This window comes from Pollachius pollachius (genome assembly GCF_949987615.1).
Source record: "Pollachius pollachius genome assembly, chromosome: 12".
NCBI lineage: Eukaryota > Metazoa > Chordata > Actinopteri > Gadiformes > Gadidae > Pollachius > Pollachius pollachius.
Window position 1 is genome coordinate 12,076,590 of NC_136945.1, and position 25,584 is coordinate 12,102,173.

Genomic DNA, 25,584 nt, shown 5'->3' on the forward strand with positions numbered 1-25,584 from the left:
TAGCAAATGAGTCATAAATATAATGTCATGGTCTAGTTCAGCCTGCCAACAAGTATCCACAATGTTTTGGTGGGCAGTCATAAGCATCAATTATGATTGTATATCATGTCAAAGTGTCAAGCAGACAGGTCTGACTGTGGAACACATTTTGGAAGAAGGGAAATGATGTTTGGGTTGGGCTATTGAAGTCCATTGGCGTGTCTTTGGCCCTGGATACCTGTGGTGTTGCCTAGCCAAACATGGAGGGGGGTGCTGCTCTTATACCAACAGTTAATAACTCCTCCTTACCACCACTCTTTTAAAGTATAATGTCATTGGCCTTTTATATGCATGCACCCAACTTTGTGTGTGTGTGTGTGAGGTTCTTTCTGAAGTCTAGTTGTTCTTTGACCCCCCCCCCCCCCCCCCAGCTCTCAATAAGACACACACACATTGCAAAACTGTAAATGAAGTGTAGGTCTGAAGGGGAAGGATAAGAAGACTTGAGTATCAATGGAGCCACTGTTTTAGCGACTGAGTATGTGTGCTTGACTGCATGCATGCGTGTAGGCGTGTGTATGTGCTTGCATGCGTGTGCATGTGTCAACATAAAGCCTGCTTTGACAAACCCCCAACAGCGGTCTCATCAACAGTATTGTCAGGGTATAACCCGCACCTTATTCTCTAAAGCCGGTCTGTCTGTGTTTGTGTGTGCAGGCGTAAAGCATGCACGCGAATCAGTGTGAGAGAGGCCTGAACTCAGGCTTCACTTGAATGTGGAAGACCCCGGGGGGTCTTTGGGAACTTCCATGCCTGAGGTGTGCAGCCTCGGCCAGGCTACACAGAGGTCCATCTGTGGCCCAAGAGAACCAGGCGAGCGCCAGGAGCCTGTGGGGTAGACAAATGTGCTGCGAAAAAAAACAAAAAACCGAAAGGCAGGAGTGTGAAATGAATGAAGAGGGAAGGAGGACAGATTTTTGTAAGGACCCCGCTCCTCCTCCCCCCTCCTCCTCCTCCCATTCCCTCCTCCTCCTCCCATTCCCTCCTCCTCCCTTGCATACGGAAGCTCCCTCGCTCACAACCACTCCTTTCAGATGCACAGACACACGCCTCACACACAGACGGTTCACAGTTCAAATAAACAGCCGTGCTAGCCTAGCAGGCCGGCTGGCTCCGCTGTAAACAGCAGCGTGTCTGGGTCATTAGCTCTTCTCAGGGCGCTACTCTGACCGCCTGCTAATGGGCCACACTCTAAATAAGTACAAGAGGAGTGCGGAGAGGGGCCGGGGGGCTGCCAGCCGGGTTAGAGGGCAGCCGACCCTGGATGGGGAGAGGGATTGGCGATCAGGTGAACAGGTGGATGAGGGGAGGGGGAAGGGAGATCTGGTTGAGTTCCACCTCGAACTGCCGTGTTTTCTTTTTGCCAAACATTCTTGCACAAGCCTAATTTCAGAAACAACATTGCGAGGCTAAAATGGGTCGGTCTGCCAGTTTGGTTATCTTGATGATGGAAAATAGAGGTGCCTTTCCAAAGACACATTGGGCTCAGTCGAAAACAATTTGTCCGAATGTATTTGCGTGCATGCGTCTCTGCCTGTCAGCGTCTCGATTGCCAGGCATCGGCCGTCAGTCGCTGGGATCGATTCCCGCCCTGGACTCTCCCGTCTGTTCTCGTTCATGTCTGAAGTGCCCCACCTCGGAACGTAACTGCCAGCATGCCACAGCATTCCGGTCAATACTGCTTGTCTTTATTGTCCTCGACCTGCAGTGATCAGGCCCACAGTCAGCCAGTCACGTCTCAGGGAAGGACACACACACACACACACACACACACACACACACACACACACACACACACACACACACACTAATCTATAGCTTCTACGGACCCTGTAGGCCCTGTGTTGAGAAATCCTGCAGTCCCTATAATGAATAGAGAGAGGGAGAGAGAGGGAGAGAGAGTGTGTCTGGCTATCATCAGTTGCAGTTGGTGGGAGGAAACACAGTAACAAGGTGAAATGGAAGATATATATATATATATATATATATATCCAGAGGTTTTCTTCTTGGCCTTGATTGTTGGGATGGAACAAATGGATGAGGTGCTCTCTGGGAACATCTTGTTCCATGTGTGGCAATTTATGAACTGGTCTCTGCGTTGAATCCTGCGTATTGCAAATGAAAATGTGTTTTTTTTATCAGTAGTCATTGTTTGTTTGGTTGTATCTTGGTTTTTTTCTTGCATGGCTTGATAAAGACTATGCTTTTCCTTGTTGCATTTTCCTGTGCCAAAACGACCGAATAAATGTTTTTTCTTTGTCTATAAACACAGTAGCCCTATACAATTGATCTCTTAATGGAATGATAAATCCAGCAGGTAAAAACAGGGTCGTTATTTATTATCATGATTCCAATAAAACAACACCAGTAAATCTGGGTTATCTCTCTTTCCATCTTAAGTTGTTCTAATGCTTTCGGAGCATTTGTCAACAGGATTTTTATTACATTTCTTTATTTTTTATCTTTATCTCTCTTCCTCTCTAACCAGAGACTGAAGTCGAGTAACCCTTTGGTCTTCTCTTCACCCTGGCAGATCCCCATGGACTGCAGTGTGTGTGTGTGTGTGTGTGTGTGTGTGTGTGTGTGTGTGTGTGTGTGTGTGTGTGTGTGTGTGTGTGTGTGTGTGTGTGTGTGTGGCATGGGGGGGGGGGGCATGTAGATGTGTAGAGTTGCCTATAGTATCATCTATATGTGTGTTGTATTCCATCGATGCTCAGGTTCCTGTGTCTGAGCTTGTGCTTGTGGGGCCCGTGTGAGGTGGCAGCCTTCATGTTAAGTGTGCCTCACAATGCTTCTTCATAGAGACTTGTATACAAGTCTAGAAGATATTTTGCTTAATACTGAACCGTTTGCACCCTTGCTACCACCTAAAGTAAATATTTGAACGTGGCATGGCTGCGAGTTTCAGACAGTTTATAATGGGTAACGCTTGGACTAAATCATCACAGGAGAGCTTCAGTGAACGTTAAGTGGTCGCCTTGGCCAACACAGTGTAGCAAACAGACCGTGTCATACAAAGATGTCCTTTTTTAGAAACAACACTCTCTTCTTATCCCTCTCTTGGTTCTGCTACAGCTTCCATATTACTCCATAGCTGAATCATGACTCACGATCAATTCATCTTCATGTTCAGAACCCTGTGGTTCTGCTGAACAGCAACGCAAGACTGACACCAAGTCTCTTCCCAGAGTGAGGTAGGTCTCCCTCCAGAAACTCTCCAAATCAAATTCAGCATGTTTCACTCCTTCTAACAACCCAACAGATCACTCTGTACACGCTTACCTTGTGATCTCCTTCATAATAGAAGCCATTGTGTTGCTCTAGGCTTTACACCGTCCTAACAATCGGAGGTGGTATTATGTTTCACCGCTGTGGCTGCTGTCCAGTGCGTCTTCGATCAAGCTCAAAAGGATGCAGAGATCAATTATTTATAGAACATCTGCTTGGTCAACCACACAACAAGTGGGAACATATGGACCAAAGGGCAATGTGACCATTCCCTCCCAGAGACTGAGGACTGCACTACATACAATAAACCGTGGCTCTGTTTCGAAGTATGGGTGTAGTGTGGATGAATGACCTGAAGATCTCTTGTTAATAAAGAGTTTGACTTAAATATAAAAAGAAAAAGAGAGAGAGACAGAGAGAGAGAGAGAGATAGGCACTGACACCCACCGTGATGCTCATCATCTTGGTCATGATGACTGGGAGGATGTGAGGCCAATCAGTGGAGGCTGAATGAGAGTTGAGTCAGTGAAGGACGGCTGTGGGCTGTGGGAGGTTTGGTCGGTGGGTGGTTCATTCATGGAGCAGCGATGTCTATCTGCGTCAAATATGCGGGGGGGGGGGGGGTTCACTGCAGGAGGAACTGAAGATTTAATACATGCTCTCAGAACGTTTACTTCAAGAGAGATTTCCAGGCACCGATTGCAAAGCGAGATAGTTCTGAAAGTGAATTCTTATCACAGATCGTTGTCTGCGCACACATGGGAACAATAATTCCCTACATTTCCATTGCATCTTGCTCATCACCCTCTAATGGAAGAATGTTTCTCTCTCCTGCTGCTTTCTCTTCTTCTCTTAAACAACAGAAGATGATCTGATCTTTGAATCACAACCCACATTGACAGCGAGGGGCTGGGAACCGGTGCTTTCCGCACGGTACATCGGCATGGAAACTATGCTTCACGGCCCTGGAGACCCCTGTCTAGGGCAGAGATGGATGGACTGATGGATAGGTGGAGGGGCGGGGGTGGAGGGATGAACCAGAGGAGAGGGGAGGGCGGAGTGCCTTTCTCCTTGTAAGTGGGCCACTATGGGCAGAAATAGCACCATCAACCCCTGGGAGGACTTATTCCACAAGGTCACCCTTTGGCTCTTGGCTAAGTGTCTCTCTGTCTGTCTGTGTGTTTGTCTGTCTGTCTGTGTGTGTGTGTGTGTGTGTGTGTGTGTGTCTGTCTGCCTGCTCTCTTTATTTGTGTCTCGGATATTCTATCGGTATGTCCGTCTCCGTTTCTCTATTGCCCCCCCCCCCCCCTCCCCGGGCCTTAATGGTTTGCACAGCGCTGTTCATCCACAAGGCAGAGGCTAACGGTATGTATGAAGGGGAGAGAAAATAGCCCTAACGAACCCTCCAAGCTAATTACAATTGAACCAGACGCACTGGACCTTTCCCCCAGCTTTGTGTCGCCTCCGGACGAATACAATGTCACCCCTTTAGCCCCGTAACGAATAAATCCAGTTAACGGTGAACGCTGAGGGAATAATAGCCACTTATCTAAAGGGAACACCAGTAGGGTAGTGGGGCTCTGGAGTGAGGGACCCAGTGTTCCCCAGCATATCCTCATGTTACACTCCACTAGAGAGTAGGCAGAGGCTGGCCCGTTGGCAATCACACTAGCCCATAACTCCGGATTCCAATTCAAACAATTCAGTCTGGGGTGGGAGCGGTGGGGGAGGGAAGTGAGTTCCAACACTAGTTTGATCAGCCTTGTCCTTGGCTGCTTTATCTCAGTCAGACAGAATGGGGGTAGTTCCCCTATTCTCCATGCTGCCTGTTAGGGGCAAGAAGGGGGAAAAAGTGCTTGCTCTCTCTCTCTCTCTCTCTCTTGCTCTTTCTCTCTTTCTTTCTCTCTCTCGCTCTTTCCCTCCTTCTCCTGCTCTCTTCCTCTCTCTCCCCCAGCGAGTCTGTGTTGGATCTCAGCTGTTGTGGGGAGTCCCAGCTGCCCTGTGTGTTGACTCTAGAGTGATAGTCATCAGCATTTGCCACATGCAGGAGAGAGAGATTGAGAGATAGTTCTTGAAAATACAGCTTAGAAAACAGAACATTACAGGGTTACACAGAGACATGTGGGATACACCTTACTAAACCCACGCGATTGATTTAACAGAGTGGTTTTTATTGGACTATCTCTGAGATTATGAATCAGTTTCTTCTTTGCGTGATAATATCATTCCCAAGCGCTGCAATTTATTTCAGATTAGACATGGGAGGCTGTGAATCACATATGCAGAACATCCCTCATTCCCGGTGCCTTGATGGACAAAAAGGCCCAATATGCTCTTACATGCTTGGGAAGGGAGTAACCCAGTTTGGCTCACTTGGCTAAAATTACCCTGCAGAAGCTGGCGGTGCATGCCGAGGGTTCTGTCCAATGCTATCTGTGGTATGTCCCCCAACATGGCCTCTGTTTATGTTCTGGCTGTGCCCTGACTTTCCAAATGGAAGCGCCACAGCAAGCCTGGGACCAGTTCATTGGGGGATAGGGCTTTTGGGGGGGAAGGGGGGGGGGGAGGGGGGGGGGGGGGCATTGGCCGTACCCCAAAACAAGTGGACCACGTCCTGTAGTTACGGCTAAACGTTGGGCGCTTGTCACTTAGAGGTTCTGGTTAGAAAGCCTTGCAGGTAGGCCCTAAGTATACAGCCTGAGCAGTAATTGATAGTCTGGGGTATTGTTGAAGGTAATTATACACTCTGGTGTGTAAATGCCTCAGTGTAGTGCAAGTCACCCGGACACGTGTGAGAGCGCTCCTCAGGCCAGAAAGGGCTGTTGTCTAACACACACACACACACACACACACACACACACACACACACACCCACACACACACACACACCCACACACACACGCACACACACACACACACACACAATACACACCACACACACAAACCTACCCCCATTTACGCTCCCACACACAGTACACACACACCCACACACACACACACACACACACACACACACACACACACACACACACACACACACACACGCACACACACAATACACACCACACACACAAACCTACACCCATTTACGCACCCACACACAGTACACACACACACACACACACACACACACACACACACACACACACACACACACACACACAGAACTAAACTCACACAGTATTCAGAACTTCAGGGTGACTCGAGGGAATCGGGAGAGACCGCTCCTGTAAGGAGATCAAGAGAGAGACTGCAGTCATCCTACTTAAATCCCAATTTCATTCTAACAAACAGACGACCGTGGGGCATATTAGCAAAAAAACATTTAATCAACACTTAAGTGATCAATATTTTGACTTTGGGCATCCTTTGACCAATGATAGTTCCCCAAAGGTAATTAGCAAACGAGCAGCAGTAGCACATTGTTGAACCGCCCTATCACAGAGGATGTCTCATGAATGCAGATCTAAGAAGGCTTAGATAATGTTAATATTATTAAGTATTCCACACATGAAATTTCAACATGCTGCCTATATAGATTGGTAGTTTCATTGAATATATGGGGGAAATTACTAAAACTGATTTAAATTGACTTTGTATCTGAATGGTTTTGTTTGAACAGCCGACTGTTCAGTCAGCTGTAATATGAACGCATATTCTAATCCTTCAACATTGAAGTCCCTTCTTGTTGTGTTCAATACCGTTTTTTTGAATTTCAACCTTTTTTGGATATAATGACATATTATTACCTGATAATAACCCAATTTATGCTGAAGCTTACATCAAAGTGAAAGAAATTATCTTGGCATGGTTAAAGCCGTTAGTCGTTAATCTGATTAATAATTATTTGGGCCCATGAGCTATACCAAACGACCTTGTCATTACAAAATAGTTTGTATAATCCAATTAATTCTACTTTGCACATCTATTGAAAATACTTTCATTGGGTCAGCAGGCGTTACTCCTCCTTTATCCTGCTAATGTCCGCTTCTTATGTTAAACAGCACCATTTTGTTTACAGGGCTTCACCTCTGTCCCTCAGGACAGCCCCTGTGGCTCCCCCTCGTCTACCCCCCGTTCTCCCCCAGTCTTCCTCGCCGATTGCCCCGGGCCAGTTGATTTGGGGATGTTTTGTTTTTTGTAGATGCAAATGATCTCAAAACACAAGTCATTCATGCTTCTAATTGTACCAGTGTTAGCACGTTAACTTGGTGAGATCAAACGGCATCATTAGCATGAGGGGAGGGTTGAAGTAAAGGGAGAGAGGGGAGAGGAGAGAGGGGAGGGGAGGGGAGGGGAGGGGAGCGCTTGGTTGGAGCAAAAGGGAAAGAGCTTAGTGACGGTATTCATTCGGGCAGTTGCAAGTGAGCGGAGCGGAGCGTCTCGTTCCTTTCTAGCAGATTTCACTGAACTTTTCTTTTTTTAAATAGCCTACTACCCTGCATCGCTGAAGGAGATAGCTATGTTTTTTATTTGGATGCCACAGTCTGGATTTCCTGCTCGCATTGGATCTGGGACTTAAAGTGAGGGGATTTTATGTTTACAGCTTACACTGGTCGCTTGGTTCACACACCGCACCACCAAGAAACAGCGACTGGAGAATTTGTTTGCAGAGCTCGGCTGTTGGAGCGGAACGGGCATTTTGTGAGCGGGGCGAATTTGCGCTTTGGCCACAGTCACCAGAGAACTGTCCGGCGTGAATGATTTTTGGGTTAATGCGACTGGAACTGTGTGACAAAAGTATGCAATGAGGAAGATACTACGTTTTAAAAGTACCCACGTCGAGATCGGAGCTATGACTTTCCTCCTCTATAGTCTGTAAAAGGTAAGGAGATGCGCACGGATCCCTCTACCGTTTCAATTTAAATAAACTTGCAAGAGAAAGAAGAAGTCTAAATGGTCAATATATCTACAGTGTTCATTTTAACCCTCCCCCGGAACAAGCACACAAAAGCGCACCAACGCACGCACACAGTGACACAGAGAGGTGTCTGCGTAAATGTATTATTTTATAAGCTTGTGCTCAGTCGTTTTTAACAAAAATTCTCCCCTCTAATTGCAATTAAGAGATCCTTATTTTTCGTAGTATTTACTAATAAAATAGGTATTACAACCATACATATTGCTGATATTCCTTTGAAGTGACCCACAATTTATTTGTTTGACTACTTTATGTGGTTGTTGTCCATAGGTCACCTTGGATTTACATATGACGATATCTACAGCGAATTCTAACTTTAGCCGTTGCCCACAGTTACTGTATATAGCAGCGGATGGGCCTATGGTAGCGCGCCTTGGTGACAACATTTGGAGTCTCACAGAATGCTTTGTAGCTATTCTAGACATGCCATACTTCCCCCAGTCCTGAGAGGGTGTTGAGGAAGCTTTTGGCCAAGTTGCCAACCCAAACACGTCATCAGTAGCTTAATAACGTCACCTTTTCCCGGTGGAGGCCTTTAGATTCTGCAGATGACTGAAAAAACATTGTCGTTATGATATAAAGTCCACTCACTTTGTCTCTTTCTCGGTACCTATTTACTCTCTCACACACTCAGCCACAAGCAGATATCATTCACACAAGCAGAAGATGAATGTGTGTGGGGAGAATTTAAAAAAGGGTTCAGTGTGTGTGTATATGTCTGTGGGCCTGATGTCTGTGAACTGGCTTTTACTAGTATAGCATTACAGATTGGATTGTTGCAGACCACTGCAATTATCTATAGTAACTCACTCTGAACTCCCCAGTGGCATGCTATCTAAGACTAGAGTAGGCGTTAGATGGTGGGAACCCATGTATCGTACATTATGTATCCAGAATGGAAGCTCACTCCCTCAGTTTGGGGACTTGATGCTGAAACCAAAATGGCAACATTCTCAACCAGCATTTTAAAACCATGTGTTTTTCCTCCGCCCCACAAAAAAGTAAGACAAAAAGTTAAAGAGAAAGCCGGAGTCTGCCCTCCCATTTTCCCCCGTCAGTCCAGAGAAAACAAAAGAGAGGCAGGGGAAGAAAAGACAAGAGGGGACTTGGCTGCCGTGCGCACCCAGCTGTTTGGTTGTCTCTCTCTCGCTCTGTTTTGCGCTCCCTCTCTCTGTCTCTCTCTGTCTCTCTTTCTCTCTCTCTTCGTCCTTGTCTCTGTCTCTGTATCTTTCTCTGTCTCTCTGTCCCTCTCTCTGTCTCTCTCTCTGTGCCTCAGTCTGTCTCTACCCCAGCGCTTATTTCCTCTGCGCAACCATTTAGACAAGGCATCCTAATCCCACCATAGTGAATGATGCCATGGAAAGGAAAAGCGAGCACGGTTGTTTAAGAGCCGTTCATGAGCGACTGTGATGCACTCTCTCAACACAACAAAGGACAGACTTACACCAAAGAAGAGGACTGGGGGGGGGAAATGTGTTTATAGAAGAGGTTGAATAGAGCTGCATGCAGTCACAGACTCACTGGTTCCATTCTTGGCTACTCTTGCCCCTGAGCAAGAGGCCTAAACGTGGCTGATGTTTGTTACCATGTACTGTGGCCAGCTTCGTCAGACAGTGTGTGAATGAATGTTTGGTTGAAAATGGATGCTTGAATTGTAAAGTGGTTTGAGTATCTCCCAATGGTTAGACACATATGTGGTAAGAACAGTCAATTAACCTTCCAATGACATAAGAAAAGGATTACCGAAATACAAAATGTCCAAAAATGTATGGTCTTGTGTTATCCTCATCATTTCAGCATCATGGTATTTAGTTTGAGCCCTGTTTGGTCACGGATCATTCAGAAGGCAATCTATGAGTCAGGTCTGCAAGTAAAAGTTTTAAGTTTCCACAGTGTTTACTTAACAAACCAATGTTAGTGTGACTGATGACACCACCAGTACCTAGTTAATTATTAAGACCACCCTATCCCTGCCCCCCTACACACACACACACACACACACACACACACACACACACACACACACACACACACACAAACTCACACTTACCTCTCAACAAATGAAATCCCCCAGCTCCCTGGACAGGAAAAGGCTAATAACGTCCAAAGGAGGAAGTGGTCTATTCCACTTTCCTTTCTTAACCGTGCCCCTGTGCTTACAGGGGCTTCGCTGAAGTGATGTACTTAACTTATATTACCGGAGCACTCTTATCCGTCCTAATTGAAATCACAGATGACAAGAGCCTCTGTGGGGTCGCGTTTCAACAGTAGAGCCGGGCCCAGGGTGGTCTTAAGACACGGGAATTCAGTAAACCCCGCGCTGAGAAATAGGAGGATAGGGAGGATATTGAGGAGGAGGGGGGTAGGGCGGTGGTTATCAGCCGTTTTGAAGCCATTCACTTTATGAAAGGTGGAAGGATATGAAGGGGAATGAAGGACGATGCACCAGCGTCTAAACATACGACCCGTCAGCCAGCAGTGCCAGGGCCCCGGTCTCACCGAGCACTGCAGTTGTGCATTCTGAAATCCTTTTTCCTGTTCCTTCGGGGTCCTGTTTGCCGCCCGCCTGGGTTATTTATATACCTCTATCACCAGGCGTGCGTCCTCAACCCAAGGCAGAATCCAGCGCAGCCCAGCACCTGGCACCATGTCAGAAGAGTGGGAGATGTGTGCGAAACATGCCCATTCTCTACCGTCTTCCTGTTCATTGGTGCCACTTCCGACCGGCGTCGTGAATCACCGTCGGCTTTCTGTCAGCCCTCATCGGGAGCCAACCCAGCGGTGTAGCACGTTTGCAGCCATGTGTCAGAGAGGCTGGCGTTGAAAGGGAAAGGCAACGCGGTGCTCTATCCACCGGTGGCGGTGGTTATGAGCGTGTGTTTGTGAGGATGGGTTATTGTCTTTCTTGCGCTCCCAGGTGTTCGCCCATGCATTAGTAATGATGGAGAGGAGGGCACGGCAATGTCATAAAAGGATCGGGGGGGATGTGCTGCCTCCAGGCTATTCATCACCCCGCTGGGACAAGCTGCTGCTGACCCGTTCAGACGCTGGGTGACTTCATCACAGGAAGATGATACCCACCTTTCCCATCAATATTCATCAGAGTGATATCTGACCACTTTCATGTGTTGTGGTTTTTCACACAGACATCTGGCCAAGTATGTGGCTTGCAGTAGAAAGTATCTGCCTATAGGGGCTCTGGAAGTTGCAGAGGCCTGTTGTTTTGATGACTGAATCCATAAGTGGCGTAATATGTATCGTGGCTTAAGGCTGACGAGAGACAATCCTCAAGGGCTGATGGATAACCGCCCATACTGTATGTATGTTTATATTGTTCTGAATAAGTGTAGGGTCATGCTTTGTTTGACCTGTGACAACATGCTACAGGGCTGTTGCAGTCACTGAGTCACCAAAGCGTTTTAAGCGCTTTCCCACGTTTATTCAATCATCAAAATCCATCAGGGCTAAGCCTAAAACTACATTGTGTCATCAAACAGTCAAAGACACTAACTACATGTTGTTATCAAACACGCAAAGACCCTTATTCTTTCATCAAACATTACCCGTCAGGTTCAGAAAAGGAATCTGTATGTAAGGAGTACACAGCTTTCTTTGTTTTGTTCATAGAAAACCTTGGCTGAAAGTCCTTTCAGTTCTATCTGTCGGATGTCCTGCGTTTGTTGCTAAGCTCCCTCCATTTTTTCTTGATGGTAAGGCAAGGTCAGAAAATGGGTGGGGCAGGCCGGCGTCTGTCTGGGGTCGGTAATGGGATTGTCTGCCTGCTGGGGCGGCCTGCGGGGCCAGTGTGGGTTAGTGGGACGTGACCCGCTAGCCGCCGGGCATTTCCTGGTCAGTGTCGGAGCTTAGTGCTGTCAAGGACGCAGTGGAATGTCTAATCTGATGTCTTACTGGCCGCACACACCCCGTGACTGCATCGAGTTTAGATGGGTGTTGTATTTATAGTGCTGTTATCAAAAACTCATATTGTGTCAAGATTGTGGTGCTATTTTAAGAAATACTCTTTGATATCTTTGTGGGGGAAATAAAATTTGAACTAGCCAATCTATCCATTACACCCAAAATATATATTCCCCAACCTGTATTGACCTTATCCAAATCTCAAATGTTTTCTTGACTGCTCACTGGATATGTCTTCAATGATAGGGGTGTGAGTTTTTGATTAACACTCCAGACAGTATTTCCTCATCTTGCACTAGGATACTTTAAATTTCATAGCCTAAATGGGCGCGTCCTCCTGCCTGTCTGATGAAACACTATCTTGGCCCAGCATCTGCTAGTATCAAGCTAACCGTGTACACAGAGAGTAGTTTGAGATAGTCTAAGGGAGATAATGGTGTGTGTGTGTGTGTGTGTGTGTGTGTGTGTGTGTGTGTGTGTGTGTGTGTGTGTGTGTGTGTGTGTGTGTTGCTGAGCCCTGTAATGTGTTCCATCACTGTCGTAGGGTGTGTGTGTGTGTATCGGGGTCTCCCCCTGCCTGTTTGTCATAGCATCCCCTGGTGTAGGTGTTTCTAGAAGCCATTGTAGTAAATCTGTGGCATTCGTGTATCGCTGCGAGGGACACAGCAGGACACCTTGACATCTAAACCCGACCACTGAACCGCTGGAGTTGATGTTTCACATCGTATCACACCATTACCGTCTGCCTCAGACCATTGGTTTATGGTTCCAAACTGAGGTGCTTTATATTACGGGGGATAGTGTAGTGGCTATGGTGTTCAGGACGACTCCCAGTAGAAAGGTACTGGTTTTCAGCTAGAATGTTTACACGCTACCTGCTGTTGGCATTCGTGAGCAAAATGCCTTACCCTTACCCGTTTCATAATTAATGACCTGTATATAAAAATATGTGTTCAATTATTAAACACAGCTTAGTTGGGGCTCTCAATCAACAAGGTTTGATGGGTGGAAATCTTTTGAATTGATTCAATGCCTGACCACCATTCTCTCTCTCTCTCTCTCTCTCTCTCTCTCTCTCTCTCTCTCTCTCTCTCTCGTCCTTTCTCAATGGCAGGAAGATCTGTGTGCACTGTAAGTGTCGCCGAGAGGAGCATGCAGTGACGGCCATGCCCGTGGAGATGGAGAAGACGGTCACCAAGCTCATGTACGACTTCCAGAGGAACTCCACCTCAGACGACGACTCCGGCTGCGCCCTGGAGGAGTACGCTTGGATACCCCCCGGCCTCAAGCCAGAGCAGGTAGATAACAGCCTCTCACCTGGTCCCATGCCTGGTCCCACACCTGGTAAAACATAACCAGGAACCCAAGCCATTGCAGGTAGCTAACTAGTAGAAACTAGCGTCTCACCTGGTCAAACATAACCAGGAACCCAAGCCAGCGCAGGTGGTGATCTGGTAGATACTGGTCTGGTCTTTCAGGTTCCCTACTTCAACTCTTAGTCCATGACAATTTGACAGTTTCTAGCCACTTAATTTGAATGATACGTCAGTTCATCTTTATGTACTTAAGTCTTTATTGCAGATTATGATCTGATTCCCATTTAATTCTGCTGTTAAAAATGACATATTGCCTGGTTTTACTTGGCTTCATTATAATGTACTGCTATAAATATTGAGCTGAACCACTTATTTCCATTACTAGCAATATTCATTTTTATAGCTGTGATTAATATGTTCCAGATTACTCCCAGCCATGTCAATATAAATATAAACACACCCCTTTTTATCCGAGCAGTGTTCAACATGTATTCAAGATGTTGCATGTAGCAAAGATTACATGTGCTGGTTAGAATAATCCCCCTTCAGCAGAAAGCATGTTTATAGCTACTTTAATTGACTGTACCAAAGCTGATAAATTCCAAAACACATTACAGGCTGCGTGGAGCAATCCCTGTATGGAAACTTAGAGAAGAAAACACATCTATAAGACCCAATGACCTGGAGGTATCTCAGTTTTTTTTTATGGAACAATGAAAGCGTTTTATAGAAGCTTGTTTTATCCTCTTCATAGATTGAAGGCCGGTCTTACTGCTGTTAAAGTGCAACTGGTCAATATATGGAAGAGTCATCCATCCCGAACGCTGTGCAAAGCCATTTCTCATCCCGCACCCAGGGGTCAATGGAGTAAATTTGCTTCTCGTCCAGCCGGAGTTGTTCTGTGGGATAAATGTTAAAATGGCAACAGTGTTTACTGACCCCGGGGAAGACAAAGCACACTGAGCTAGAACAAAGACCTGGGCCTTATCCTTGGAATAATCATTACACAGGTATGACTACATAATGGCTACCTAATCAACAATACTTGATATCTGTGAGAAACGGTGATGTAGCAAGAGCACAAGAACATATATCTCTATTTTTATATTTTAATCACCATGGCCCGCATCGGAACATAGTATCATCAATTCGTGGTGCACTGAGTTTCAAGCCATTTGTAGTTTCATATTCTAAAGGCGAAACTTCGAGCTCGAGCTGTGGAACAAAATGTGTTTTGACTCCTGGCAGCTGAGCGGTGGAAGTATGCCTGTGACGGTCTTTGGTTGACCCGCGTTGTCAACTGAAAGGTTCCACCGGGGAATGAGAGAACTTGAGCTTATCGTGAGGATCTGGTGGCTCCAGGCCCCCCCTCCATCATAAGGGCACACTGTATCTATTCACCATGTCCAGAGTGGGGGGGGGGGGACATTCTTCCGTTCAACCATGTGGGGTGTCGGATCACAACGGGGTGGGCCGGGCTGATTCCTGCTCCACGGGGGGGTGTTCTGTAAAACACGATGGATGGATTATGAGGAATAAACACCCCCTCCCCTCCCTAAACCATGGGTGTGTACGCGAGTACATGGTGTGTATATAAGTGACACTTCAGGATTATTGCTAATAGCAAAACCATGTTCATGAGATTCCAGTCAATGTAAATGTTATGGAAGATTAGACGCCTGCTTTCCAAAGGATACAGATTGCAGAGATGTGGCTTATGAGAGAGAGAGAGAGAGAGAGAGAGAGAGAGAGAGAGAGAGACACTGCTTCTGTTAATATTCTATCCTAAACCTCCCCCCTCTGGTCTTGGATGTTGCCAGGATACGACATGGGGAGGCCAAACATGTGATCAAGCAAGTGTTCAGCAATTAGTGACCCCCATATAAGCAGAGTCCATTGTTTCATTACTTTTGTCCATCTTCTCACTATGAACCAAATGAAAAAACTTTGAATTGTATATAATAATATTTTGCCAGTTAATCATCTGGTCAAGTCACGCAGTAACGGAGAAGGGGTACAGTGTTCTCCAAAACGTAGGCCCTCTAAAGCACTTGTTATGTTCTCTCCAAGAACAGTTCACATTATCTTTCAATATTTGCTGGTTCATCTCACGTCAGCTTGGGATCGATTTGGGCCTCTGACGTGCTTTCACCACCATCTCTCATCATCTCTTTCCAAGTAGCTTGTTCAGGGAACAAACGTCCCACTTGGGTTTCTCTTCCTCCCTGTGTGTGTGTTCCTGTAGAGCGATCACCAACTGCCACTCATCTCCCCCCCCCCTCTGGTTTTTGAAGCCCTACAATTTGCTTTGGCCTGCGGTAAACATGCTTCTCTGTACAGTGAATAACTCAGCTCTGGCCTTTGGTTCTGTCTGCTTTTGATTACGGTTATTATCACAAGGTGTTCCTGCTGCCTCTCACTTTGTCTGTTTGGTGTGTGTGAGACTCTATCTTCCGGGAGATCTTTTCCTCCTAGGCATAGGCCTTTGACCCTTATAGCGTTTCTCCTGTTGATGTTGGAACCCAGTCCTGAGATTTGGGATTTGGTGGTATGTGTGTGTGTGTGTATGTGTGTGTGTGTGTGTGTGTATGTGTGTGTGTGTGTGTGTGTATGTGTGTGTGTGTGTTTGTGTGCGTGTGTGTGTGTGTGTGTGTGTGTGTGTGTGTGTGTATGTGTGTGTGTGTGTGGGGGGGGGGTGGTGGAGGTGTGTGCACACGCAAGCCTGTGTGTGAATGTTTGTGTGTGTAGGTGTGTGTGCGTGTGTGTGTGTGTTTTTCTTTCTTGTTTACCTATGGGATCTGGGTGATTTATCCAGGCTTGACCACAGCCGGGTTTTCTTAGAATACGTGGATCCCCTCAGTGCCTTGGGCCGTGCTGGTGGACTGAATACCATAACCCCATCACCCCAATTTCCATCCATCCTTCCCCCGTCCAGCCACTACAGTCCAGAAGCCAACCAAAGCTTTAGCACGGACTTGGGTTACACTTAAAACATGAGCCCCCTGCCTGCCACTCCTGGCAGCTATAAATTCATCCTAACGACAAAGTCAATGCTATAGTGTTACTTTTGTTTTTCTCCACACTGCTTAACACCCCTCCCCCCCCTTCCCTGACTTGGCCCTGAAACCAAGCCAGACGACTGCAGCGGGACAGTTAAGCTTGAAAACACACCAGGCTCTGAAATATCAGTATGATTACAGAGCAGGAATGAAGAGGGGCTTAGGTGATGGTACAGTTTATCTTTTTATTTTTTGGTCGATATGCGCTGGTGCACGTCATTATGATTGAGGTTAATCTGTGTGTGGGTGAGTGGGAGAGTCCGGCTCTGTATCTGTTCCAAGGACAAAGATAATGGGTTGCCGTGTGCAGACCCGTTGGTTTGGAAATATAGGCCATTAAGAGGCTCCCCTACTCAACAGGTATTGATCTTCTCTCTCTTTTCAACCCCTCAGCCAGGAATCTTTTTATTTTGAGTCTCACAAAACCCATCAGCGTTATATTTAACACTCTGTGCCGTGGATGACTCTCAGCTGCCTAATATTTCTCATTCTCCTTTGTTTTCGCTCTTGCTCTATATTTAAGTCCTCTTGTTTTTACGTCTCCTCTGGCTCTCCTTGGCCTTTGTCCTTAGGTTTACTTTCTGTTCCATTGGTTCTTGAGCCTGAGGAGGAGTGGGTTGAGGTGGGGGGGGGGGGGCCCTATTCATATATGACTGGTGGGCTCTCAATCCTGACCTCGGGCCCCCCGTAAGAATGATTGACTGTGTGCGATAAATAACACCAACATGACGTGTGTTGTAATGTTAAGAATGTCCCGGTCATTTGGAGCGATAACATTTACATTAATTGTCCCGCTGGCTCACAATCTGCACTCCTTCTTCGCTCTCCGAGTGGGTGCGTGGGACGCTGTCGTGCGCACACATAATGCTTACGAGTGTGCGCGCGTGTGTGTACGTGTCACCTCAGTAATAGATTCCCATGTCAAAGTGCTGGGAGTAAGAGGGCAGAAACCATTAAGTTTCCGTTGATGGGTCATAAATCAACACAATTGTGAGAATGTGTGTGTGTTTCACTGTGTGTCACGCAGTCATGGGAATGTATGCACGCGTTATGCCTTTCTGTTTGTGTGGTTTTATCCCTCGGCTCTGCAGTACGGGTTATTCACATGTCCCCCCCGCTCTGGCCACCAGGTACACCAGTACTACAGCTCCCTGCCTGAGGACAAGGTGCCCTACGTCAACAGTCCTGGGGAGAAGTACCGCATTAAACAGCTGCTCCAGCAGCTGCCCCCCCATGACAACGAGGTGAGTGTTTTATCCCCCCTCTCCCCCGATCTCCCTCCAGCGCTCTCCATCTCGCCTCCTGCCCCGAGGGCACTGCAAAGATAAGAGACAGCTTGGAGGAGATTTGTCCGGGGGGATTGTTTGTTTGTACGTGTGTGTGTGTGTGTGTGTGTGTGTGTGTGTGCGAGTGTGTGCGTGTTGAAATCCCCCACTTGTGCTTCTTCTCTAAATACTGCTCTTTTTGCGAAAATGCAATATATTTCCTGTTCCCATTCATAGTGTTGTTGTTGCGGTCTGCATTTATTCACAACTGCAGGTTCGCTACTGCAACAGCCTGGACGACGAGGAGAAGCGGGAACTCAAGCTCTTCAGTAACCAACGGAAACGGGAGAACCTGGGCCGCGGCAACGTCCGGCCCTTCCCCGTTACCATGACGGGGGCCATCTGTGAGCAGGTACATATGTCAGGAATATTCACACACCAGGTGTATTAACATTCGCCTCCCCAATCTGCCTCACCGGGCTCGACATGAAAACAATGTGTGTGTATCTTGTTGTGTGTCTTGGTGTGCAAGTAGACTGAAATACAAATGAGAGTGCCATAAACGTGATGACACAGCAGTCTCCCAATGGTTCACCAAACCAGTTTGACAGTGGTTTGATGGATGGCTCCACTCGCCACACATTGACTTAGCTCATTTGTTGCTGTGCGAAACAACAAACCTCCGCCTTCCATCAAACCTCCCCAGGCTTTACAGGTTGTTGTCAGAGGTTTTTCGTTTGCTTCGGAATAGACGACCACACACACACACACCCAGACAGACTCGAATACAGGACGGATATGAGCGAGTTGTTGAGAGTGTATTGATTACACTCGGCCCTCCCTCCTCCTCCCAGCAGAAAGGGAGTGAGGCCAGCCGAGATAACAGTCAACCGCGTCCGTCTTCATTTTTTTCCACCGCTGTAAATCTGAGGCCCCCCCCCCTGGCTGACCTTTCACTGCCACCTCCTCGTCGACCTTCTCTCGTTGCTCGTTAATCTCTCCTTCTCTTCTCTTCCTCCTCCTCTTGTTTCAACCCCTTTTGTTTATCTCTCCACCTTGATCTCCTTCCCACTTTCTCACTTCATTAAAGAGCGACGCCACTGTCATTTATAGCGATCAATACCTTTGCGAAAAACGTAAAGACACACACATTTTGATGAGGTATATCATATGCTCAGGTAGAAGCGAAACGGCCCCCATCCATCTATCTATCTATCTATCTATCTATCTATCTATCTATCTATCTATCTATCTATCTATCTATCTATCTATCCATCCATCCATCCATCCCTCCCTCCCTCTCTCTCTCTCTCTCTCTCTCTCTCTCTCTCTCTCTCTCTCTCTCTCTCTCTCTCTCTCTCTCTCTCTCTCTCTCTCTCTCTCTCTCTCTCTCTCTCTCTCTCTCTCTCTCTCTCTCTATCTATCTATAAAAGTACATATCTAATTCCGTTCTCCAATAACCGCTGCTCTCTATGTCCTCTCCTCTCCCTCCCCCCTCTCCTCTCCCTCCCCCCTCTCCTCTCCCCCCTCTCCTCTCCCTCCCCCCCTCTCCTCCCCCTCCCCCCTCTCAGTGCGGGGGTCAGATCAGCGGCGGCGACATGGCGGTGTTTGCGTCGCGGGCGGGCCACGGCGTGTGCTGGCACCCGGGCTGCTTCGTGTGCGGCGCCTGTGGCGAGCTCCTGGTGGACCTCATCTACTTCCACCAGGAGGGGAAGATCTTCTGCGGACGGCACCACGCCGAGAGGCTGAAGCCCCGCTGCACCGCCTGCGACGAGGTACCGCTCGCCCCGCCCAGCCCTCCCATCCCCCCGACCCCCTGTCTTGTTATTGGGAAATGACAGGACTGCCTGCTGTAGTTTATCGGTGGTTACTGCGTGGCGGCGATGCGACCAAAGGAGCGTCAGGTTTTTTTCAGCTTACATACAATGATTTGCCGGCGATGAATTTATTTAATCTTTAACTTTAATGTATTCTTCTGTGGCACATTACATTTGGTTTCTGTGTTGTCAAGGAAACATTTGGTTGATATTTGACTTTACCCAAAGGTTGGACTTCTAGCGCATTGATTTGGAACTGTTAACAGGCAGCGGCAGAGGTGAAAATTAATGCACACCCATGGCCTTCTACCGGCCAATCAGAATCAAGTATTGAACAATGCTGTGCTATAATTATAAAGAGGTTGTGTGTATGCAGTGTACTCTATGCTATGCATTCATAATGACAGCGGCTAGGCTAAAGTTACACACTGGAACCCAATTGTAATGGGGTCAGCTCCCAGTACTCTACAGCTTTCCATATTCAACTCACTCAATGTGCAATTCACCTGCTAAAGAGGAACTAAGGACGCCATGTTTCCATCCACTGGGTTCTGGCCACTTCACAAGACACCTGCAGGGCTGTTGCTATCTAATGAAAAGTAAATGCACATATCTAGAATACACCCAGCCCCCCAAAGACACACACATCCACACAATGTTACCTTCATGCACAAGTCAAAGACAAAGAGGATGATCTAATAGAACGAGCCTGCAGAAAAGAAAGTGGAGCGTTCTTGTGGGGGATGGTGTGTGTGTGTGTGTGTGTGTGTGTGTGTGTGTGTGTGTGTGTGTGTGTGTGTGTGTGTGTGTGTGTGTGTGTGTGTGTGTGTGTGTGTGTGAAGCTGCGAAGGCCCTTTGTCCCGTCATTCATTGAAATAAGCCAAGGGGAGCCTACCTCTGGGGGCCAATGATAAATGATTAACCCTCACACCCTCTCCACCCCCAACACCCCACTAATCCCTCTCAACCCACTCTCCCATCCCCCCTCCCTTCCCCACCCAGATCATCTTTGCGGACGAGTGCACCGAGGCGGAGGGCCGTCACTGGCACATGAAGCACTTCTGCTGCTTCGAGTGTGAGACGGTGTTGGGGGGCCAGCGCTACATCATGAAGGAGGGCCGGCCCTACTGCTGCTCCTGCTTCGAGTCCCTCTACGCCGAGTACTGCGACTCCTGCGGGGAGCACATTGGTAGGCTGCCTGCCCCGACCACCACCCATATCTACCCATCATCATCACCCTCTGTTACAATAAGCTAGGGTTGGCGTTAGCATCAGCGAGCGTTTGCATCAGCTAGCATTAGCATCAGCGAGTGTTAGCTTCAGCTAGCCCTAGCATCAAAAAGTCAAAGTCAGTTTTATTGTCAGTTCCAAAATATGTGCCAGACAAATAGAGGAATAGAAATTGCGTTTGTCTCTGACCCACGGTGCAATAAGGAGAAAAGGATCAAATTTGGGAAAATCAAATAATATAAGTTATAATTACAGAAAATAAGCCCACCAAGCCCAAATGAATAGCATCAGCTGCTATTCATTTGGGCTTGGTGTTCCTTCAGTGAGATGACTAGGAATTGTGGTTATTATAACAAAGGATACATTTTCGTGGGCGGATGGTTCTTGGGGAATTTTGTATGAATTCTGTATTGTCTTGTTCAGTATGGATAGTATTTTTCAGCTTCCGAAGATTGTTACTTTGATTGTGTTTTAACTAACATCTAGTTCTCATAATGAACACAGTAAACTACATCATATTAGCACCTCTGGGCCCCATGCCACCTCCTATTATCAATAGATGGTGTGTGTACTGCGTGCACATGACTGTATGTGTCTGTGTGTACAGGTTGCCCTAATTTGGCTCTTCCCTCTCCACAAATTTTCTCTGTAATTATTAGCCGACAGGATATACTAAAGTATTTGCTTGTAGAAAAAAGGAATTATAAATTAAAACCATGAAGGAACAAACTCAAACCAGATGGTGACTATTAGCAAATATCTGGCTTCCCCTTCGGTCCCACAGTTAAGATGTGTTTGTACAGTTCTAGGTGACCTCAATAATGAGTTTAACCCTAAACTTAGAACAGTGTAATAAGATCTGGCACCCTCTTCTCAGGCAACATACAACTTCCATTATCCCACTGTGTTATCCCTTCACTAAAAGCCTGTTTTATTTACCACAGTTTGCTTTCCGTATCTAATGGCCAATTAGGGCTCCTCCTCTAAGGTTTTGTCTTTTCCGTTTCCGCCCGTTCTCCGCAGGCATCGACCAAGGGCAGATGACGTACGACGGGCAGCACTGGCACGCCACCGAGGGCTGCTTCTGCTGCGCCCGCTGCAAGGACTCCCTGCTGGGACGCCCCTTCCTGCCCAAGCAGGGCCAGATCTTCTGCTCGCGGGCCTGCAGCCTGGGGGAGGAGCCAAACGGGTCGGACTCCTCCGACTCTGCCTTCCAGAGCGCCCGCTCCACCAGAGAGTCCAGACACAGCGCCAAAGCGGGAAAGAGCAGTGGAAGGGCAGGGGGAGGAGGAGGAGGTGGAGGAGGACGTCAGGCCGAGAGGTTTTCTGGTGAGGTAGACCCGTTGTCCTTACAAATGGACCTCCTGAGCCTCTCCAGCCAAACCCCAAGCTTGAACCGCGACCCCCCTGCCTGGCAGAGCCAGGACCCGGGGAGGGCCGAGGACTGTATCTACGAGCACCAGGTGGATTCCACGTCAAACCCCACCCCTCTTCAGCTCGTCAGCAAATGTAACATCAGGACTTCATATAACCCCGCCTCCGGTGGACAGAACATGCAACTGCAGGACCACAGGATCAAGCAGGAGAGCGGGGAGGGTAAGAGGCCACCCATCTCCGCCTTAAAGGGCCACTCGCTGAACCAGAGCTGGGGCCAGCCGCCCGCTCCAGAAGACTATTGTCCACCCAAACTGAGGACCCAACAGAGCTGCATTGAGATGTCCCACAATTCCCAGTACCACTTCTCCAACGACAAGCGCTCGGTCAGCCTGCACGGGTTCCAGAGGGACCGGGAGGGGGCGCCGCAGACCCACGCCCAGCTGGGGAGAAGCAGGAACCCCATCAACGCACTTAACTTCAACGAGCAACTCACACCCCTGGAGCAAACCCCGAGAGGATCCGTCGAGTCCCTGGCCCTCTCCCACACTACAGGTTGGTAGCGTAATTGCGTGCAATACTGGGTCGCCTTGATTAAGAGGGTTATGAGTCAATATGAACTCTAAACACACTTCTACTCTCTTTGACCTGCAGGTCACTCTGCAGGTGGAGGCGGGAAGCGACAGGAGCACCTCTCTCGGTTTTCCATGCCCGACCTGAGCAAAGACTCTGGGATGAACATATCGGAGAAGAGCGCCACGGGCACCTTCAACTCGTCCGTGCAGTTCCGCAGCTCTGAGTCCGTCCACAGCCTCAGGGCGGCGGGCCAGCCCTACATGGAGATCGACCCTCCCGCGGCCCCCCAGTACCAGAGGCAGTACAGCGAGCCCCCCGGCCCGGGGGGCGGGAGCCGCATCCCCCCGGGCTTCACCTACCAGGAGGAGGACCGGGTCAGCCTGGTGAGCAGCGCCAACGCAGCCCGCCTGCCGCCCATCAGCGAGCGCCGGGTCGGCGGCGGCGGCGGCGGGAACAGCCGGGGCGCCAGCGTCCGGATCGAGGCGCCGGCGGACGACAACACCCCCCAGCGCCGCCGGCACCACCACCACCACCACCACCCCCGCCACTCCCGCAGATCCCGGCGTTCCCGCTCGGAGAACGCCCTGCATTTGGCGGCCGAGCGGCAGGAGAGACCGCCGCTGCGTGGCCGCGAGGACTACGACCGGTTCCCGCCGCCGAGGGGCGCCCAGGACGCCTTCGGGGGAGGGGGAGGGGGAGGGGGGGCGGACCGGAGGTACCAGCCCCAGCCCTTCAGGCAGTGTCCCCGGACCACCTCGGACCTGACGCTGCAGAACCCCGGGGCGTTCCGCCGCGTGGGGGGGCTGAACCAGTACTCCTGGGACCAGTACGAGGAGGACGACTGGTGCTCCACCTGCTCCTCCTCGTCAGAGTCGGAGGACGAGGGCTACTTCCTGGGGCAGCCCATCCCCAGGCCGCTCCAGATGCGCTACCTCAGCAGCCAGGAGTTCGTCCACAAGTATACCGGCAGCAGCGGGGGGGTCCCGGGACCCAGCAGTCGGGCGACGAGCGGGCAGATGCACAACCGCAAACGCAGGAAGAGCAAGAACTGCATCATCTCCTAACACCCCGGACTCTGGTTGAGGGGTGGGAAGGGGGGCCCCTACCTTCTAGCTTATGTACTCTTGGATTCTTTTCAGAAAAGTCCCTTTCAGTGTTGTCGAGTAACATGTGGTTTGACGGTAGCGTGGTAAACTATGTTCGGGTTACCCCCCTGGAAAAAAAGGATCTGCAAAAATACCAATATCTGCATGTGTATTCGTTTTCAAATCTTACCACGATTCTCTGGCGTCAGGTCTAACCGTGAGAAACAATATAATCAATTCAAGTCTGTTTTTATCGAAGCTGATGTGCAATTATTATCATAACACTAATCCATGCAGCCGGCAGTGAGTAAGGTACAGTCTAGTAAAGTGCAGCTTTTTGGTGTTATGTGATTTTAGATATGATATATCTTGCTATTGTATTCAGTTGATGCTTTGTACATAACTAAAGGAATTAATAAATTGACCCTAAGTTAAGGACTTCAATGTAAATATGGTTGTAAATGAGCTGACACATATTTTTATATTTTGTATGGATAGAAAAAAACATTTACGTATTGTTAATCTATAATGTAGAGATAGAGATTGATTAAAAACAAAGCATGCATGTTATCTTTGGCTCACCTGGTCCTGCATTTGGAATAAAGGAGTACTTCAGACAGAGCAGTGAATGACAGCAGTGTTTTTTTCCCCTGTCAACAACATGTTGCGTGCGTGTGCGTGCGTGAAGGTGACTAAGAGAGTTATGGTAGCTTGGAAGTCTGTAATTCCTGACTCCATCTGTTAAAAGGAGACATGAATGGCGGCCTACTAGGTAACAGGGTTCACAGTCACCCTCCTCTGGTTGAGAGGCAACTATCCCACCTTGAACCCCTTTTACTGATTCATCAGACACTGACCGCAGTAACCACCCCTACCTTCTGATTAGCTCAGTTAAGGGAAGATATGTCGGGTTGTCTTTTTGTGTTAAAGGTTTAGCAAATTGACCCTACTGTAAACAGGATTGACTCTGACGTCGACGTGTTGAGAAGATTTAGTCCCCCCCCACACACACACACACATAATCCACCCACACCCACAGAAACAGCACAGAACAAGCATGCACGCACACACACACACACACACAGAAAACATACAAAGAAAACAGACAGAACCAAGACACTTGTACCCCAGCAGGTATGTGAGCCTCAAGTCTCTTGATTGCGGATGGATGCATGGCTGCTAGCTGTGGGCATGATTAGCTCACTAGTGAGCCCACTATCTTCACTTAGCTTCAACTCCCTTGCCAGGGGATCCCTAGGCGTTCCCTCTGGGTGTTTCCTCTGGGATGCTCTGATCGCTGCCAGACATGAGAGCTCATTTAGGTGGCCCTGTTATGGGAAAACAACAGCTGGGAAACACGTGGGAGATATTATGTCAGTGGGTCCCCCGTGGCTTTGGTGTTTCAACCACATTTACTGCACTAATCCCCTCGATGCTTCACACCAGGGCTGCATTTAGTCATACACATCAGCTGGGTTTGTTTGTATTACTGCAATCATGGCTTTAAAACCAACCTGTAAACATACAGACGCATGTAATCCCAAATACAAAGAAACACACCAACACAGTCCCTGTTCTCTTTATGCCTTGGATGCCTTGGATCTGTATTGATCCAAGGCATCCTCACTATTTTGTATTTGACTTTTTTTCTTGAACTTTTACCACAGCTCCGAGTCTATATTTACTGTTGAATGTGTGTGGCTTGTCTTCTCCAATCGTTCCATTCAAACTGGAATGGAAAGTGTCACATATTGCA

General features: G+C 48.2%; 1 protein-coding gene across 4 annotated transcripts in view; it reads left to right on the forward strand.

Moving 5' to 3' along the window:
- The window catches only part of prickle2b (prickle homolog 2b), a 68,961-nt gene extending 44,561 nt beyond the window's left edge, over nucleotides 1-24,400 (forward strand). Inside the window, exons 1-8 of one of the 4 annotated variants that reach the window (XM_079747839.1) lie at nucleotides 7,670-8,092; nucleotides 13,221-13,404; nucleotides 17,612-17,725; nucleotides 18,021-18,158; nucleotides 19,318-19,521; nucleotides 20,566-20,752; nucleotides 21,817-22,722; nucleotides 22,822-24,400. In XM_079747839.1, coding sequence (XP_079603965.1) covers nucleotides 13,273-13,404; nucleotides 17,612-17,725; nucleotides 18,021-18,158; nucleotides 19,318-19,521; nucleotides 20,566-20,752; nucleotides 21,817-22,722; nucleotides 22,822-23,807 — 2,667 coding nt within the window. In that variant the 5' untranslated portion in view covers nucleotides 7,670-8,092; nucleotides 13,221-13,272 and the 3' untranslated portion in view covers nucleotides 23,808-24,400. Of the gene's footprint in view, nucleotides 1-7,669; nucleotides 8,093-13,220; nucleotides 13,405-17,611; nucleotides 17,726-18,020; nucleotides 18,159-19,317; nucleotides 19,522-20,565; nucleotides 20,753-21,816; nucleotides 22,723-22,821 lie in introns of those variants that run through there. The other 3 variants (XM_079747841.1, XM_079747842.1, XM_079747840.1) reach the window with 3 other exon arrangements.
- The last annotated feature ends 1,184 nt before the right edge of the window (nucleotides 24,401-25,584 follow it).